General features: G+C 36.2%; 2 protein-coding genes across 9 annotated transcripts; one reads left to right on the forward strand and one right to left on the reverse strand.

Annotated features, from left to right (window-relative positions):
• The first annotated feature begins 2,596 nt into the window (after positions 1 to 2,596).
• LOC107784855 (protein HLB1) lies at positions 2,597 to 12,699 on the forward strand. Its single transcript, XM_075225404.1, has 14 exons — positions 2,597 to 3,247; positions 4,688 to 4,807; positions 5,947 to 6,016; positions 6,226 to 6,339; positions 6,952 to 7,035; positions 8,047 to 8,097; positions 8,586 to 8,615; positions 8,772 to 8,834; positions 8,988 to 9,057; positions 9,210 to 9,325; positions 9,790 to 9,825; positions 9,901 to 10,020; positions 10,748 to 10,927; positions 12,160 to 12,699. The coding sequence occupies exons 1-14, from the start codon at positions 2,754 to 2,756 to the stop codon at positions 12,268 to 12,270; spliced, it is 1,659 nt and encodes a 552-aa protein (XP_075081505.1). The 5' UTR covers positions 2,597 to 2,753; the 3' UTR covers positions 12,271 to 12,699.
• Positions 12,700 to 13,044: 345 nt separating this feature from the next.
• Positions 13,045 to 17,572, reverse strand: LOC107784854 (metal-nicotianamine transporter YSL1). Of its 8 annotated transcripts, none has more exons than XM_075225323.1 (8): positions 17,305 to 17,572; positions 16,694 to 17,072; positions 16,417 to 16,589; positions 15,855 to 15,949; positions 15,630 to 15,764; positions 15,005 to 15,194; positions 14,792 to 14,906; positions 13,045 to 14,145 (listed from the first exon to the last, which is right to left on the reverse strand). In XM_075225323.1, exons 2-8 carry the CDS (start codon positions 17,052 to 17,054, stop codon positions 13,220 to 13,222), a joined length of 1,995 nt encoding a protein of 664 aa, XP_075081424.1. In that variant the 5' UTR covers positions 17,055 to 17,072; positions 17,305 to 17,572; the 3' UTR covers positions 13,045 to 13,219. The 8 variants fall into 8 exon arrangements, with proteins under 8 accessions (XP_075081424.1, XP_016461527.1, XP_016461524.1 ...); XM_016606041.2 differs by having other exon boundaries at positions 13,045 to 14,148; positions 17,305 to 17,553; XM_016606038.2 differs by having other exon boundaries at positions 13,045 to 14,148; positions 16,694 to 17,092; positions 17,305 to 17,547.
• Between the last annotated feature and the right edge of the window lie 220 nt (positions 17,573 to 17,792).

Here is a 17,792-nt window from a genome sequence, read left to right on the forward strand (position 1 = left end):
TATGAAGATATACAATCTTCCTTTCATTTATAGTCTCAATATGCCAACCACTTTGACTTATACATTTGAAAAAAGTTTCTTTTGAGACTTTACAATATCAATGTCATGAATAAGTTTATTCATCCGGGTAGTAACAAATTATTTTTTTCGGAGCTCTTAATAACTTTTGTACTACAAGATTTTTTATCATACCATTCATATGGTAAATGTCTCCTTCACGGAGAAACTTATATTATAATAAATTGTCATGGTCAGAATTATCATAAGCAAAATTATTTCTTGCTTTAATTTTGCCTTTAATAACTTTTATAAGGCATGACAAAATAATATTTGGCGTATCACATGTACGCGACCAATGACATATTCATGTAACCACACAATAATATTTATTCTCTTTATTTCACTCAAACCTCCTTTAGATGTGAGTTGTGTGATATTCATATAATCATGAATTGCATGTCTTTATTCATTGCTTTTATCACATATTGTCACATTCAACTTTAGGAATGAGTTTGCATTCTCAATGTTTATCACAAGTCACATTCTCTTCAAGGAATTGATCATAATCAGCGACGTGCTTTATTATTTTCATACCAATTTGGTAGTAAACATTGCCTTCACGTTTTGAAGGACTATTTTGAGAATCCTTATTGTTCTCCTTTTATAATCATAGTGATGATTATTATTATTTTGATCTTTGGAATGTCCACGTTCGTTGTTCAACCACTTGTCTTCATTTAAATTTATTATGCACTGCTACCACATTCACTTCAAGAATAGAGCAAATCAAGTGGGACAATCTTCATGCCTTTAATGAAAAATATATTATTTTTCTTTAGTCATCATTATATCATCAATATGGTATAGTGGGACTCAAACCCAATGTCTTACCAATATAAAGACATGTTAGGCCATAATAAATTGGGACTCAAACCCAACTCTTATCATTATGGAGCATCCCGATGTCTTACCCTCAATCAATGACATAATAGGCTAAACAATATTGAGATTCATTCTCAAGCCTTAATTTCAATCATGCCAAGAAAGTTATACACAACTAATTTGCAACTTAGCAAAATCAAATTTCCTTTCTTAAATAAGTGTACAAATCTCAAATTAGTGTAAAGCTTTATTAATTATTTGTAGCATCTATATGAAATACAACCATTTTTAGTCATAATATTTCTTCTAAATTTTATTAGAGTTTAAATGGATTATAAAATTATTGTCATAATATTTATTGAGTCTCTCTAAAAAATATTGTTGTTTTCGGGGTATACCCTACCTATTGGATTTGATTTAATGCCATGACTTTCCTTCACTCAATTCAATCAAGCAATTAGTGAATAAATTTATCAAAAGTACATCATATAGGTAACATCACATATATAGTACTAATACATAAATTCAACATTTATATTACCTGAAAAGTAACATTATAGGTAACAACTTTCCAGTTGTAGCTTGTGCATCATTCATATAAAATACTTGAAAATGGTAAGTCAGTAGCAAACATCAAGTAGGTCATGGATACTCAAAAATACTTCTTCTAGTAGTCATACTAATCGTTGTTTGCTTTCAAATAATACGACCATAAATTATGAATACTTTCTCAATAGCTGGTTTGTTTTCCAAATTTCAAAGAATTAATTAATTAACCTAGATAAAGATGTGAAATATTTCTTGTTTTCTTTAAGATGATTTATGTTTCTAATCAGTATGACCAATTTTTTTATTTTTTATGCAAGTGCAAAAACCCAAAAAGAAAAAATATTCATCCAAGTAAATAAAAAATATTAAAAGCAGCAGGACAGATTGAAGATAGTTAGCACACAAAAAAGCATAAGACAACTTATATAACATATTCTTGGTTAGCATGACATGCGTCATATCAACAATTGACTGCTACTATGATTTTCACATATAGAACTTCGAAAATTTCATTCCATTCATGTGATATAAAAGATGTAATATGAATATGTGCTTATGCAATACATGTGTAGTACGAAGTTGTGTGCATACGAGATATTAGAGGAATGCCAAGTATAAGATAATCATACCTTCTTACGTTTCATTACTTACCATATTTAGTTTCTCTTTACATCTAACCAAAATATGATATGTATGGCTTCTAATTGCAATCTTTCCGGATGTAGGATTTTTTTTTGTAGATATACATACAATTGGTTAGAGAATCGTGCTGATAACGTATTATGAAATAAAAACAATTTAGTAAAACCTGAACAAGAAATAAAAGCAATTAAATAAAACATGAACAAGAAATAGAGATAGAGAGAAGTATTTTCCTATATATTACAAAACCTTTATATATGCATAAAAAGTGAAGAAAATATGTCATTGAACATAGAAAATATGTCATTGAATATGTCATTAAGCATTTGACATGAACATAATGGAGTAAGAGCAGACATCCACCACAATATGATATTTATCATAACAGATAGGCATTTATCAAAAAGTTAGGGGTAAAATTGAATTATGCTTCAAGGTTCATTTGCCAATTACTCCATATATTATTCCCCTCCCTCTAAAGTATTGTAAACTAGTTTTAAACCCCAAAAGTCTCCAGTTTTGCTGAATTTTCCCAACCACTATCTGGTTTATGATTTACTAGTCCTTACAGGTTGATTCAAAAACAATTCCCTGTCACATGTACTTCGCCATTAGCTCGTAGCTTCACACTCAAACATTACTTTCGCCATTGCTAACTCCTCCCTCTCTCCTTCATCACCATGTCCTCAACCGCCGATCAACCGGAATTGCAAAAAGAAGCAGAAGCTCCGGCCACCGTGAAAGATCCCGGGGACACCGCGATCCGGCCAGAGGAATCACCATCAACCGACGCGGTAGATCCCAAGCTTGACAAATCCGAAGAAATTGCTAACGAATCAGGAGATGTACAGTCGAATGATGCAGAGGCCTCAAAATCTGACGAGAAATTGGCGAAATCTAATGAGGCGAGTGATTCAGATCCCAAGGTGAGTGATGTACAATTGAACAATGCAGAGGCGTCCAAATTGATCCAGTCGAACGAGATGAGTGCTTCAAATGCGAAGGTAGATGAGCTAAAGGATGATACAGTTGAATCGGAGAGCAATTCGAAGCAGCTAAAAAAAGATGAAGGTAGCCGAACATTTACAATGAGAGAGTTGTTGGATGAATTGAAGAATGGCGATGCTAATGATGATTCTGAAGCGGAAAGACGCGAAGGCGATACTCCTCACAGGTAAAAATATCTTTACAATGACGGTTTATATAACATAAACTCTTAAAGAAAAATATATCGTTAATGTGCTAGATTGAATCAGCAATCAGGTGCTTCTATATTAAAACTGCATTATTGAATGTATAGCGTAGTCTTCCAAGTTAACTATAGTTGACAGAAAAGCAATGAAGCTCATGCTGTTGAATTACATGATCATGAATGAAGATAGATAGAACAGGAAGAAAGCTTGACTAGAAACTAATTGAATAAGATGATGGCTGGTCGGCGGTAAAAGCGGGATCTTGATTGTAAAATATACTCGTCTAAGGAAACTGTAGTTGATGCAAAAGCGACAGAATTAGGTGGTTGGATGAAATGATCATGAATAAAGATTAATGAAACAGGAAGAAAATTGACTAGAAAACTAGCTAATTGAAGAGGATGATAGCTGGTCGATAGTAAAAGTGAGTTCTTGACTGTGAAACATACTCTTCCTAGTTAACTGCTGTTGATGCTAAAGCAAAACAGTTCAGGTCGGTGGATGAAATGATCATGAACGAAGATAAATGAAATATAAATAAATTTTGACCAAAAAAATGAACAAGATTGAAGAATATTATGGCTGGTCAGCAGTAAAAGTGTATTCTTGAAATGTAAAAATGTACTCATCTAATTAGAGCAAGAAAGCACACACAATTGTTGAAAATAACCATGAATGAAGGTAAATGAAGCATGAACATTAATTGACTAGAAAATGGACAAGGTTGAAGAAGATGATGGTTGGTCTATGAGTGATGACCATTCCAGCATCTGAAGGTACCACACTCCGCCACCTTCTTGTCTTGACCACTGATATTGTCTCGCCCACTGATATTGTCTCGCCCAGTTTCTTCCACAAAAGTACACATAAAGAAACACAAAAGTAATATGTTTAAAGCACAAAATGAATTTAAAGTATTTCGGCTTGCTTGATGGCATAGTTATGGGTTCAGAGCAGAAAGATTCTCCTCGTGTAATTCATGCTTCAAAGTTAGTTGAGACTTCTGTTTTGATCCTCGAGAATAGACTCATAGATCATCCTCTTAGATTAAGAGTTAGATATGTGTATATGTAACATCTCATATACATTTAATACGATTTTGCCCACTATGGCACATACAGGGGCCTTTTTTTGTTATTTCAATCTGCCAAATCTGAATCTGAAATTAAGAGGGATAGATGGACTATTTAAGGGATAAATGAACAAGCTGAGTTTCTCTAGAGATGTAATATTTGAATGCATTTCGTGCTTTAACTGCGTAATGCATTTATTATCTATTATCAATTATAAAAAAATGAGTTTTGATCTCTGCTTGTTATTTTTGAATCACTTCTATAACCATAAATTACTTCATCTTGACCTCAATACCTCAATACGTCTAACTTTCATTTTCCTATTTACTTGTGAATTTCATTCTCCAGTGAACAGAGCAATCAGCAGCAGACAGACAGTAATGCTGCCTTGGAGTTGATTAACAGCGTCACAGGTGCTGACGAGGAGGGTCGATCTCGCCAACGGATTCTAACATATGCTGCCCGGAGGTAAATCTAATCTTAGCACCATTTTAGTTAGGGAGTGATACATCTTAATTGGGCCTAGGTTGTGACATTCCATTTTCCAATTTCGTGACAAGTTTTATGGTTTGTAAATCTAGAGGTTTTCAGACAATTAACTTTCTACAAGGAGTCGGAGTTCGCTTTTTAATTTATTTGATAGGTTACGATTTTATCGAGATATCTCCAGCACTCCAGCACTAAGTGGGTGCTGGACATGTACATTACAAAAGGCAAAACTCTACAAATCCTGCAAATGAAAGTGGAAGTCTAACATGGTATCAACTTCATTTACAATCACCATGCTAAGCCAAAATGCTAAAACAAAAGCATTTGTGTCTAACTATTCCTTTTTTTCTTCAGAATATTAATGATTTCTTTCACCGTAAATCACCCACCATAGAATTGCACTAGGTTATCCAAATTTCGAACTTTACTGACGAATAAATCCTTCGTGTCCTTGGTATGGTCCATTTCACCTCAAATATGTTCAATAGCATGCTCCAGTACTGATTGATTAGTTCACAGTGAATGAAAAGATGATTCACATATTCATATTCCTCGCACAAAACACATCTATTGTAGATGCATAATCTCCTTCTCTGCAGGTTGTGCTGGGTTAGCCAAGCCTCCTTAACTACCAAGTTAAACACACCACTCTATAGGGGGTTTTGTTTTCCAGGATTTTCCTACATGGTGATCAGGACGTGAGATAGTACCTTTATAGAGTAGTTTGTTACTGAATTTGATAGAGTATTCACTGTCTGCTCTGCGTAAGATGGTTTATCTCAAAAAAGAATTAATTGAATACTTTGAAATGTTCCACTAGGACCCCTAAATGTACAGCTATTTTATGGAAGAAAAAAACAACCACCTTGAAGTATGAAACAACTGTTTCAATTTCTATTTCGTGTCATGATAGCTCAACAAAAAACAAAAAAAAAAGCTATTCATGTCATGTTGAGAATTGATTGTTTGTCAATGTGGGATTTCTCGGCGATTTTGTTTGTTTCCTCTTTTTGGTCTGGTTAGTGCATTTATGCACAACTCTAAACTGCATAGCGATTTCTCCCATATTAAGCTTTGATATTTCAAGAATGCCTATCTAAGTTCTGATCTTTGTGCAGGTATGCTAGTGCGCTAGAGCGAAATCCAGAAGATTATGATGCACTTTATAATTGGGCACTGGTTCTTCAGGTAATTTGGTTCCTTAGTTTTTTGGACTGATAGTTTTTGCAATTTTTTTATTTTTTTGTTTGTAAATAGCATCCTCGGAATTACCTAAAGAATAGGAAAAAGAATGTAAGAAAGAGAAACCCCATTATCTACATATCAAAAGGATCTGAATCTCCTTTTATAGAGATTACTCATAGTTTGACAATTCCTAGTTTTGATTTTTCATGCAGGAAAGTGCAGACAATGTAAACCCAGATTCCACTTCACCTTCAAAAGATGATTTGCTGGAAGAGGCGTGCAAGAAGTATGAGGAGGCAACCCGTCTTTGTCCTACACTCAATGATGTATGTATTCAAAACCATATAATAGTCTCCCATTTTTTTTTTTTAACAATACATATATTTAACTTGTGTATATGTAAAGTAGTCCAGGTTACATTGTGATATTAAACGGAGTAGTATTTAACTGCAAGATCGACAACAACAACAAACCAAGTATAATCCCACAAGTGGGATTTAACTGCAAGATCAGATTACTTTATATGAAAGTCACAATTCAGTGGCCTATGTTATGATCTCTCACTACTGTTATATGTATTAGCTTTCCATCTGATGATTTGTTTTTCGATATATCCTTTTCATTATTCTCCAGCGGCAAACCCACAACGTTGTACCAAATTGCAAATTCAATACTGTATTGTCCACTTCCATTGAAGTGAATCCTTTGGCATTGAGTTGCTGGAGCAATTAGTAGTGCTTGTAGAAGTTCCTATCCCTAATATCGTATTCACACAGCAGACACGTTCACTTATATATCAATATACAGTCAAAGCATTATAACACGTTAAGGAAGAGAGGGTAGTTGGTAGAGAGGGGTTAGTCTGAACATGGGTCTGTCGTGTTTCATCCATGTATTCCTATTTATCTCAGGCCATTTCTTGTTCCTATTTATCTCAGGCTTACTATAATTGGGCCATTGCAATATCTGATCGAGCGAAAATCCGGGGTCGTACAAAAGAAGCTGAAGAACTTTGGAAGCAGGTTAGCGTTAGCTCTATTATGTTATTTGCTCTCGTTGCCTCAGGAGCGAAAAGAGTGTTCTGTTTAGTCCTAAAAGATAAGACACATCTTTCCTCTTCTTCGTTTCTATATTCTGTCAGTAGATGCACAACCTTTGCAAGAACCATGGTTGAAGATATGAGAAGTCATTCTGAATTATTGTTACGCTGGGACAGTCGCTTTGTTATCATCTTGAATTTGATGTGCTTTTGGAGGTTACTTATTCTGCCTTATTCTTTCTTTGTTACCTAATTGAGGAACTGTTTGGTAACTAGAAACTCTTTCCTGTTTTAAGTTTCAGAATGTTGAAAATAGAATTCAATATATGGTGTTGTAATTGTTTCTGTTTTACACACATGTTCAAGTGCACACCCAAACACAAAAAAGAAAGAAAAAGTGTGTTTTTGTTTTATTTGATCCTTAACCCCCAACATTCTCTCGCACCTTTACCCCTCATCCGCAATACTACCCCTCCCACCTGCTCTCCAACCCCAACCCACTTTTCTTCACCGCACTCCTCCATTATCCTTTCTTCATTCTTTTTCCTCTTCATCTGTTGCTGTCGCCTCTTCTATCCTCCAACCCTGTTTGACACCAATCCTTCCCCCTTTCCCCCACCTCTGCACTACCTTTCACGGCTCACTACCATGTTCGTCCTTTTCTTCTTTCCAACTTTGTTCTAAAGCCGCTTTTGTTCCTGCCAAGGTTCATTTATTTGGTCCCGAAGACCTCTTATAATGAAAGAACATGTCTTATTTTCATTTTTCTAGAAACTTAATACAAACACATTATTTTTGTTTTTATCTTTAGCTGAAATAAGCACAAACGTTTCTGTTAATGAGTCCTAAGTTAATGATATCTGGTTGGCAAGCTTATGATGCAAAGCTTGTGTTGTTCTTTTCTTTCTCCTTCAACTTATAAGCTTTGCTGTTTAATTGATATCAAGTAAGCTCAACCTTATTCGAAAAACTTTCTTGTTCTTTAAATTTTCAGGCAACAAAGAACTATGAAAAAGCTGTCCAGCTCAACTGGAACAGTCCACAGGTAATTTCTAAGCTAGCTTAACTTATGCTAATAGTGGCCATTTGCTCCCTTTTTGTTTCTTTCCAACCCCTGCCTTTTCTTTTGAATGCTAATCTTTTTGAAGTCTGTATTATCAAAAAGAAAAACCTAAGGTATCTTTTGATTTTTCCTTCTTCTGTAGTAGCCTTATTTTTTCTTTAGGTATACCAGTTACCAGTTTATCATATAACTCTATCTAAAGGATGCATTTGTACTGTGTTTTTATATCAACATACCAGCTAATGATCTCCTATTGTTCTGAAGTGATTAGGTGTTTTTTTATGTTGAACAATTTTCTATATATTACGCTTGCTGAATTTTCTGGTTATGCAGACATTGGTTGTTCATTTCATGTGAATTTTGCTGCTTTTCTCCTGAAATGCATTATTTTGCTTTATAATGATATGCTCTTGATCTCTTGTCCATAGGAGTATTTTCCCTACTCTAATTCCTTTTAACTGTTATTCCAGGCATTGAACAACTGGGGACTTGCCCTGCAGGTACCTGTACTTGAGAAAAATCCTCTTGCTGGACAAGCTTTTCCAGACTTAAGATATTGACTTGGCGTAGATTATTTCAGTATAGTTCCTGAATTTGCTCTTTATTTCAGTTTGCCAGATTGAAACCTGACCTCATGCTTTTTGAAATGCATTCAGGAACTCAGTGCAATTGTTCCTGCCAGAGAAAAGCTGACAATTGTCAAAACGGCAATTAGTAAGGTACTGGTTTTATTTGATGACAGATCCTAGATGTGAAGAATAAGCTGCAAAATCATTTTAGGTCCAGTAGTTTGGTTGAGTCCTAAAAGGCACTGTGTATCTGATTTTTTTTTTCATGCTCTCACATCACTCATTTTTTCTTATGAATTGCAGTTTCGTGCAGCGATCCAACTGCAATTTGATTTCCATAGGGCAATCTACAACCTTGGAACTGTTCTGGTAGGTTTAACATATCTGCTCTCTGGCTTCTGCACTTGGAGAGTGATGATCATTTCCAACTACCTCCCTCCTATTCAAGTGAAAAATGAAATAAATTAAGCAATGTGAAAGGACAAAGTGGAATGATGATAACCTTCTTTTTGCATCACTCTGTAGAAGACATGTCAAGAACAGGGGGAGCTGTTAACGCTAAAGATATTTCTCCTAATGAGTTGTACAGCCAGTCTGCGATTTACATTGCGGCTGCACATGCACTGAAACCAAATTACTCGGTATATCGTTTCTGTCTGAAATATATGATTTTAGTACCACAATGCTACCATTTTATCTCCATCATAATTCTGTTTGTATAACTAAGGCGTCAATTTGTTGTGATGAAAAAGAAAGGAGTGGAATGGAAACATTGGGTAAAGTCATAAATGCATTATATTTCTAATCCTTGCCTTTTCTTCCTATTTCTTCAAACTAATCTACCCGTGACACAGTAACTGTTGGTGTTGATGTCATTATCACTTATTGTTAACTCTACAGTCTGGTTTGACTAGCTGTATCAAAAGAGAGTATTAACTCTTTACCCTGGTGATACACATTGCAAGTGAAGGGAATTCAAGATTTTGATCATTATTCTGCTAGCTTGTGAAGGAAAATTGTCATCAGGAAGCCAGTGGCTATTCTTCTGCTTTAACTTGTTAAGTAGTTCCCATTGTCCTCATTTCAGTTTGCTGTTTTTATGCAGGTTTATACAAGTGCCTTGAAGCTTGTGCGATCTATGGTATGTAATTTGCTAGAATCCTGGGTATATAAGTTATCATGCAATGAAGTTCTAAAAGCACTTATCTATTTCCAGCTACCTCTGCCCTACCTAAAGGTTGGATATCTAACTGCACCACCTGCTGGTAATCCGCTTGCACCACACAGTGACTGGAAGCGTTCTCAGTTTGTTTTGAATCACGAAGGACTTCAACAGGTAAAGAAAGTCCATGCCTTAGTTTGTTAGCAATAAATACACAATATTTTTATGGGAGACGAGCATTGTTTTTTTCTTTCTTCATGGACAATTTAGAAATCTAGTTCCATATGAAAACCTCTCTTGCATTCAAAATTCGTGCTATGAGGTTTCAGCATAATTATAATGGCATAACTAAACTACTGTGAAAAAGTATCAGTAGATCACATGGTAGAACCTGACTATTGCTAATCATTATTTACATGATCTCTTTGAACTTCTATCCTTGCATGTCACTTATGTTAAGCGTACCATGTCACAGGTTTGTGACTATTTTGGTTTTTCTATTTTTCCCTTGTTATCAAGTTCTAATTTCTCACTTGAACTGGAGAATGCTTTATTTCTCTAAAGGGCAGCCCGGTGCACTAAGCTCCCGCTATGTGCGGGGTCCCGGGAAGGCCGGACCACGAGGGTCTATTGTTCGCAGCCTTACCCTGCATTTCTGCAGGAGGCTGTTTACACGGCTTGAACCCGTGGCCTCCTGGTCACATGGCAGCAACTTTACCAGTTGCGCCAAAGGTTGACCTTCCCTTGATGCGCACGGAGTGGTGTTTTCTTCTTTTAGATCTGCCAAGTAGATGATAGGAAATTATTGCTTTCTTGAAGGATCTGAATGGTGTACTTGCACGTTTGCTTTGATACATAATTGTAGTTTCTTTACTAGTAATTCCTTTTCCTACTTGAACAGATCAGTAAAGTTGATCAACGACACATGTCAAGAAGCCTTTCATCAGCAGATACGAGTCCTAATGGACAAGCAATTAAAGTTGATGTGCCTGATATCGTCTCTGTATCAGCATGTTCTGATCTTACATTACCACCTGGTGCAGGCCTCTGCATTGATACGATTCATGGACCAGTTTACGTGGTAATTCTTGACGCTTTCTCAGCTTATGTTTTCCCCTTCTGATGTTTCCTAGGGCTAATTCTGATAGTTATTTGAGCTCATGGATGAAATCTGCCTAAGAGAACTATACAGTTAGATTACAATATTCTCTGTTGCTGGTAATCAGTGTCTAATCCAGTCCTCTGCGAACCAATAAATTGGAGACAGCAGTATATACATTTCCTAATTATTTGAAGGGCAGTCATATTCCCTGACAACATGGGCCAAGACATTGAAAATTATAAGGTAGATTAATTTAAAAGGAGAGTAACTATAGTTGTAATTTGTCAAGAAAAGCTAATATTTCTCTGTAGGATGTTTTGAAGGCTTCCTTTAGCAAATGATTGTGATTTTTTAAAAAGTCATTGCTCCCTTTGGGCCCATGCTTTCATAATGCCTTTTGCCTATGTGTTAGGGTTTCTATGGATACTTATTAACATCAAACCCTGGCCCACTCTTTACTGTCCTTGACCTGTTTGCTGCGGTGATCCACTCACTTTCTTCATCTTGTACAGCAAATTGGCTTAGACACATATACCTTTTGACAAGAGTTGGATTTTATGCAAGCAATCTACCTCCACTTTTGATCATGTCAAATCTACCTTCTCTCTCTCTCTCACACACACACACACACACACACACATACACACAAAAACACACAGAGGCCTACTTTGGTAACACCTGATAAGACTGCATTTGGGCGTCTTCTGATATTGCCTAATATTTGAGCAGACCTGTTTATCATATCTTTATCTCACACTTTTCCAACTCAATTATCTTTCCTCTCCGAGCCTCTAGATTTAGAGATTATCAGCTATGGATACGACTTGTTCTCAGGTTCTTACAAATATGCTACAGTAATTTGGATAACTTAAAATACACATATGGTGCTAGATGTAGCATATTTAATTAGTCCCGAAAACAAACAAAAAAGGGTTCAAGATGTGAACATGAACATTTGTGTGCAGGTTGCCATTCTTCTTATTCATGGGAACGTTTACAAGTTAATTTTATGTTATCCATGATTTTTCCCTTTCTAGGAATGGGTGAGGGTGGGAAAATTTAGTTCTGAATATTAAATATGTTCATTTTAAGATTAATCTTTTGGTAGGAAACACTTTCTAAGTCTTACATTCTCCTGTTTTGGACTTTAGCATTTTACATTCCTTGAAAAGTTTCCTTTGTATAACCACTGACATTGTTTTATTTCTCAGATCGCGGATTCATGGGAATCTTTGGACTGGTGGCTTGATGCGATTCGTTTGGTTTACACAATAGGTGCAAGGGGCAAGAGTGATGTTTTGGCAGGCATCATCACTTCGTAAGCTTTTTGCCTGTGATTATATGATCAACGTCGAAGGTGGTATTCCTGCTAGAGAAGCCTGAATTATTAGCCTCTTGGAGTCTGCAGCTAATGTACAATTGTATATTATTCAATTTTTCTCATGAAATGAGGTTCATTGAAGTTACACTTTTGAGTGGATATACGTCATAGGATTACAAGTATTTGAGCTCGTACTGATGTTTCATAGATGTGGATTAGCAAGAAGAAACTTTGTCAAATTTGTTCTTAGAGGCTTCTTATATTTTGGCTAACGGGTACCATTGTCTATTGAGTTGATTTGCTCATTCAAATTGAAAGAGGAAATGCTGTATAACTAATTTAGTTATGCATTTGGTAATGATTTAAGATATATTCACAGATATTGTAAACGAGATTGATCATAGCAAGTTACTTACCATTTTTCAGGCTATTCGTGCTGTTTATTATAGACTGTTACTATAATTGACCTTTACTTAGTCTGATATAGAAGAAGAAAACACAGCAACAACAAAAACAACAAACCCAGTAGTTTCCCACAAGTTGGGTCTGGGAAGGGTAAGATGTACGCAGCCTTATCCCTACCCCTAAAAGGGCAGAAGAAGAAAACACAGCAGTCCGGTGCACTAAGCTCCCGCTATGCGCGGGGTTCGGGGAAGGGCCGGACCCCATATCTCTTTCTAGGGTCTCATTCTCCTCTCTTCTCCCTAAAGGAAGGAATTAAAGTGATAGGACAAACAAGAGTACCAAATACTTCGCACAGGATATCGGGGAGAAATTTATTGTAAATGCCACCCATTCTCATTGTAAATTTCAATGTGTGACGTACAACTTTGTCATTTCCTAGACTAAGAATGCAGAAAAACCAAATGAAACGAGCTGTAGGTGACTAAAATTCTCTTCTGTAAATCAGTACATCAGTTTTCTATGGACCAGTTGTACAATCAAGTTCTTTAAGAAGCCAAGAATTTCATGCAGATGGGAGGAGTTACTCTGGCCAAAGCAAGAATAGATGCAGGAAGAATCCATAAACCTTCTCCACAGATCAAACCAGAAGCAACCGCTGGAACCATCACCTTAGCCTTCTTTGAGTTAAGTTTATGCCATACAAATACAACCAGACTACCTATGCACATATCAATACCAAAATATCCACCAATTAGAAAAGGCACCGCCATCGCCATAGGCAATGGCATCCACTTCCCTATCTTCTCTGGAGAAAGATCTTTCACCAAGTTTATTGCAACAGCAAATGCAAAGAAGCCATAACACAGCTGCAAACAGTGTTGAGGCAAAGCCGAGACACCTTGAACGCTAAGAATCGCCATATTTCGATAAATCAGTGCATAAGGAGCCTTGAATTCACCATTAGGGTTGCCAATATCAAAGGCATTGTAGAACAAGAAGAAACTTAGTGGCCCAATCACACATCCTAAAGCTGTGCCAATAGCTTGGCTTAGAAACATAGTTTTTGGAGATGTCAAAGTTAAGTGCCCTGTCTTAAAATCTTGCATCAGAATGCAAGAAATGTTAACCACAGACTTGATCAAACCACAACCAGCTAAACCAGCAATAACACCATGTTCTTTACCAGCCAATGCAGCCATCATAAAAAGTCCAACTTTGCCATAGTTATAGGCCATGTTTATATCAGTCAAACCAGAACCATACGCGTTGCAGAAAGCTAAAGATGGAGCAAAAAGATAGGCTATGATAACCCAATACCATTTGATCTCATGGAAAATTAATGGTATCATAATCACAGCAATAGTTCCCAAGGCTAAATACCCTACGCCTCCAAACCACATTGGAATGCTTTCTCTAACAAAGGCTTCATCATATTTTACATCCCCTGAGTTCTTGTTCTGTCTCACCCCAGCTGCTGAGATATTAAGAAATTCAACCTAAGTCATATACTTAATCCTCAACAACAACAAAAAAAAAAGGGCAGCCCGGTGCACTAAGCTCCCGCTATGCGCGGGGTCCGGAGAAGGGCCGGACCACAAAGGTCTATCGTACGCAGCTTTACCCTGCATTTCTGCAAGAGGATGTTTCCACGGCTCGAACCCGTGACCTCCTGGTCACATGGCAGCAACTTTACCAGTTACGCCAAGGCTCCCCTTCAACAACAACAACAACAACCCAGTAAAATCCCACAAGTGGGGTCTGGGGAGGATATAGTGTATGCAGACCTTAGCCCTACCATACGGGGTTAGAGAGGTTGTTTCCGATAGACCATCGGCTCAAGGAGACAAAGAAGACAATATAGCAGTACTATCAATAGAAACTATAGAAATAATAACAGCATTCATAAGTACCAGAAAATAGATGAAAAACAATAACAATAACACGTAAGACTCGGTACTATGAATAGTGGAAGAATATTGTGGACACAACAATAACCACTAGCAGTCTAGGACACAACCCTATCAGACTAGCCTCTCACCCAGTACGAAGATACTTAATCCTCGTATAACAATTGTAATTAAGCTGGATATGTGATAATTTTTCCATTTAAACTTTACCTGGAGTTTGGTTTTTGTGTTTGAATCTTTCATGAACACTGCCTAGTGTGAAGTACATTATCTTGGCAAAATTGTAAAGGCCGTCACCAAGTAGGAGGGCAATGGAGATGAAGACCTAGACAAGGCAAGAAATATACTAGAATGAAAAATCTGTAGAAAATTAAGATTTTAATTAAGTACAATTAGGAGAAAGAGAAAGAAAATTAAATTAACCTTGTAACCATTAAGGCTTTTCATACTGGATTCAGGTATATCAGCAGGGAACCATTCTCCTTTAAGTTTTGCTATAAGAGGCCACATTACACCCCATGAAAGAACAGCTCCAAGAAGCAATGATATGTTCACTATATGAGGACATATCATTCCAGTTCCCACATAAGTTAAGCTAAAATCAAAGTAAAATCTACAAAAAAACAGCAGATAATATATATTAGTCCATGATCATATGATTAAATCAAAAACAACAACAACAACAATCCAAGTATATTCCCACAAGCAGTGGCGGAGTCAGACTTTTCACTAAGAGGATTTAAAATATAAATAAGTAAGCATGCAAAGAAATCAAGGGGAGTCAATATATAATATAAATAAATTAAACAAAAAAATTTAACCTATCTATGCAGTGCAATTTTCGACGAAGGAGTGTCAATTGACACCCATTGCTAAAGTGAGTGGTTTTGCCAGTGCCCGCAAGTGGGGTCTGTGGAGGGTGGTGTGTACGCAGGCTTATCTTACCTAGTGAAGGTTGAGAGACTGTTTCCAACAAACCCTCAGCTCAGAAAGGTGAGAAAAAGAGAGGATATTAAAGGAAAAAAAAAAAGAAAAAAAAAAGACCTACGTTTGTTTCCAGGCTTTCAATCCAAAAGTAGGAAACTGTTGGAATCCACAATCCTCTTTGCCAGTATAAAACCACTGAAAGAAAGCCCATGAAAAACTATAGCTAAAAAACTTGAGGAAACACTTCACTTGTTTTCTGCAAAATAATCAAGAACTTATATTATGGCCTTATTAAGATTTAAGAATAAAAAATTACTTAAAAAGGAAAGGTTATAAGTAATTTTACCTAGCTAGTTTATCACTCTTCCCATGAAAACCATTAATAAGAACTGCAGTAGCCATTCCAGTTGGAAATGTCAACTTATAATCCACTATCAACACCTGTGTATAAGAACACCATTTAGAACAACACCATTAAAGTGGAGGCTCGGCGTAACTGGTAAAGTTGCTGCCATGTGACCAGGAGGTCACGGGTACAAGCCGTGGAAACAGCCTCTAGCAGAAATGCAGGTAAGATTGCATACGATAGACCCTTATGGCCCTTCCCCGGACCCAGCGCATAGCGGGAGCTTAGTGCACCAAGATGCCAAGAGGAGCCTTGGCGTGACTGGTAAAGTTGCTTCTATGTGACAGGAGGTCACCGGTTCAAGCCGTGGAAACAGCCTCTTGCAGAAATGCATGGTAAGATTGCGTATAATAGACCCTTATGGTCCGACCCTTCTCCGGACCCAGCGCATAGCAGGAGCTTAGTGCATCGAGCTGCCCTCTTACTTCATATTTCTATAAATTAAAATTCATATATTCTTAATAAATTTAAAAGAATGGAAAATCTTAAGAATTTAAAATACCTTTCGAAGAGGAACCAATACGAAAAGGCCAATAAAACAAACTACTAAAAGATAGCCAATCATCCAACCAATCTCAAGTTTTTTATAACTGTTTGATGTATTTCCCATTGTACCAACACCAGCTAACTCATAAGTTTTCTTGTCCATTCCCAATAAATAAGATCCTAATCCACCTGAAAAACCCATTGTATTTCATATCATAATCACAAAAATGATACTCTTATTCACAAAGAATTTCAAGAAATACATAATTAAAACAATATATTTAGTACATTACCTCCAAGAGCAATGCTGTAACATGCAACAGAACATGTTTGTATCATAGTATTTTCCTGTCTAGTAAAAGGAACAGAGACAAAACCAAGCATTTTAACAATCTTGGTCCATGTCTGAATGAAAATATAAGCAAGAAGAGCAGCTGAGACATTGAGATTAGGATTAATTCCAGTTGTGAGATTCATTTTCATTTGTATCACACTGTAAATGCATCCGATTATCGTACTAGCAATGACTCCTCGTAACGTGATCTGTTTAGTCCATGGTTGAATTCTCATCGTACTCTCGGACAATTGTTCCTCCTCCTCATGTTCCACTACAGCCAAATCGCGAACTTGCTCTAGTTCTGTATTGTTATTCATGCCTTCTGCTGGTACAATCTGCATCAGTTTAGCTTTTCCTAGTTAAAAAAAATGACACAATTTATTTAAACATAGTAAATTTGCACTAATTAAGATATTTAAATAGATTGAGAAAAGACCTTGAGGAATAGCTAGCTAGCTGAAATGTTAGCTTCAATGGTGGAAATTAAAGATAAAATAATAACTACTACTACTACATAAAAGGTGAATAAAGTAGAGATATTAATAATTCTTGGGAATTAATGCTTACCAAAAAAAGATATCAGACTGAAAGAATGAAACTTTTTATAGTGAAAAATTCCTACTGTATGTGTTCTGTGTTCAAGTTTACTTCCTTTTTGATCTGGTCCCAGAATTTGAGAATGAATTCTCTCAAACTCAATCTTAAATAATATAACTATTACTCCAATTATTTGGAGATTTTGCATTAGTTTAATATTTCCTCACAAAAATCTCCATACTGTAAGTTGTTTAATTTTATATATTTATTTTCTCATAGTACTAAGAAAGAAAATTATAGGTATGTATGTACACACAAACACATATAAAGGGTAACCCGTGCATAGTGGCAGAGCCAGAATTTTCATTAAGGATGTCAAAATATATAAAAGGAAACATACCAAAAAATTAAAGGGAGTCAATATATAGTATATAACAACAACAACAACCCAGTAAAATCCCACTAGTGGGGCTGGGAAGGGTAATGTGTATGCAGACTTTACCCCTCCTCCAAAGGAG

Source organism: Nicotiana tabacum, chromosome 1, assembly GCF_000715075.1.
Source record: "Nicotiana tabacum cultivar K326 chromosome 1, ASM71507v2, whole genome shotgun sequence".
In the NCBI taxonomy this organism is placed as follows: Eukaryota; Viridiplantae; Streptophyta; class Magnoliopsida; order Solanales; family Solanaceae; genus Nicotiana; species Nicotiana tabacum.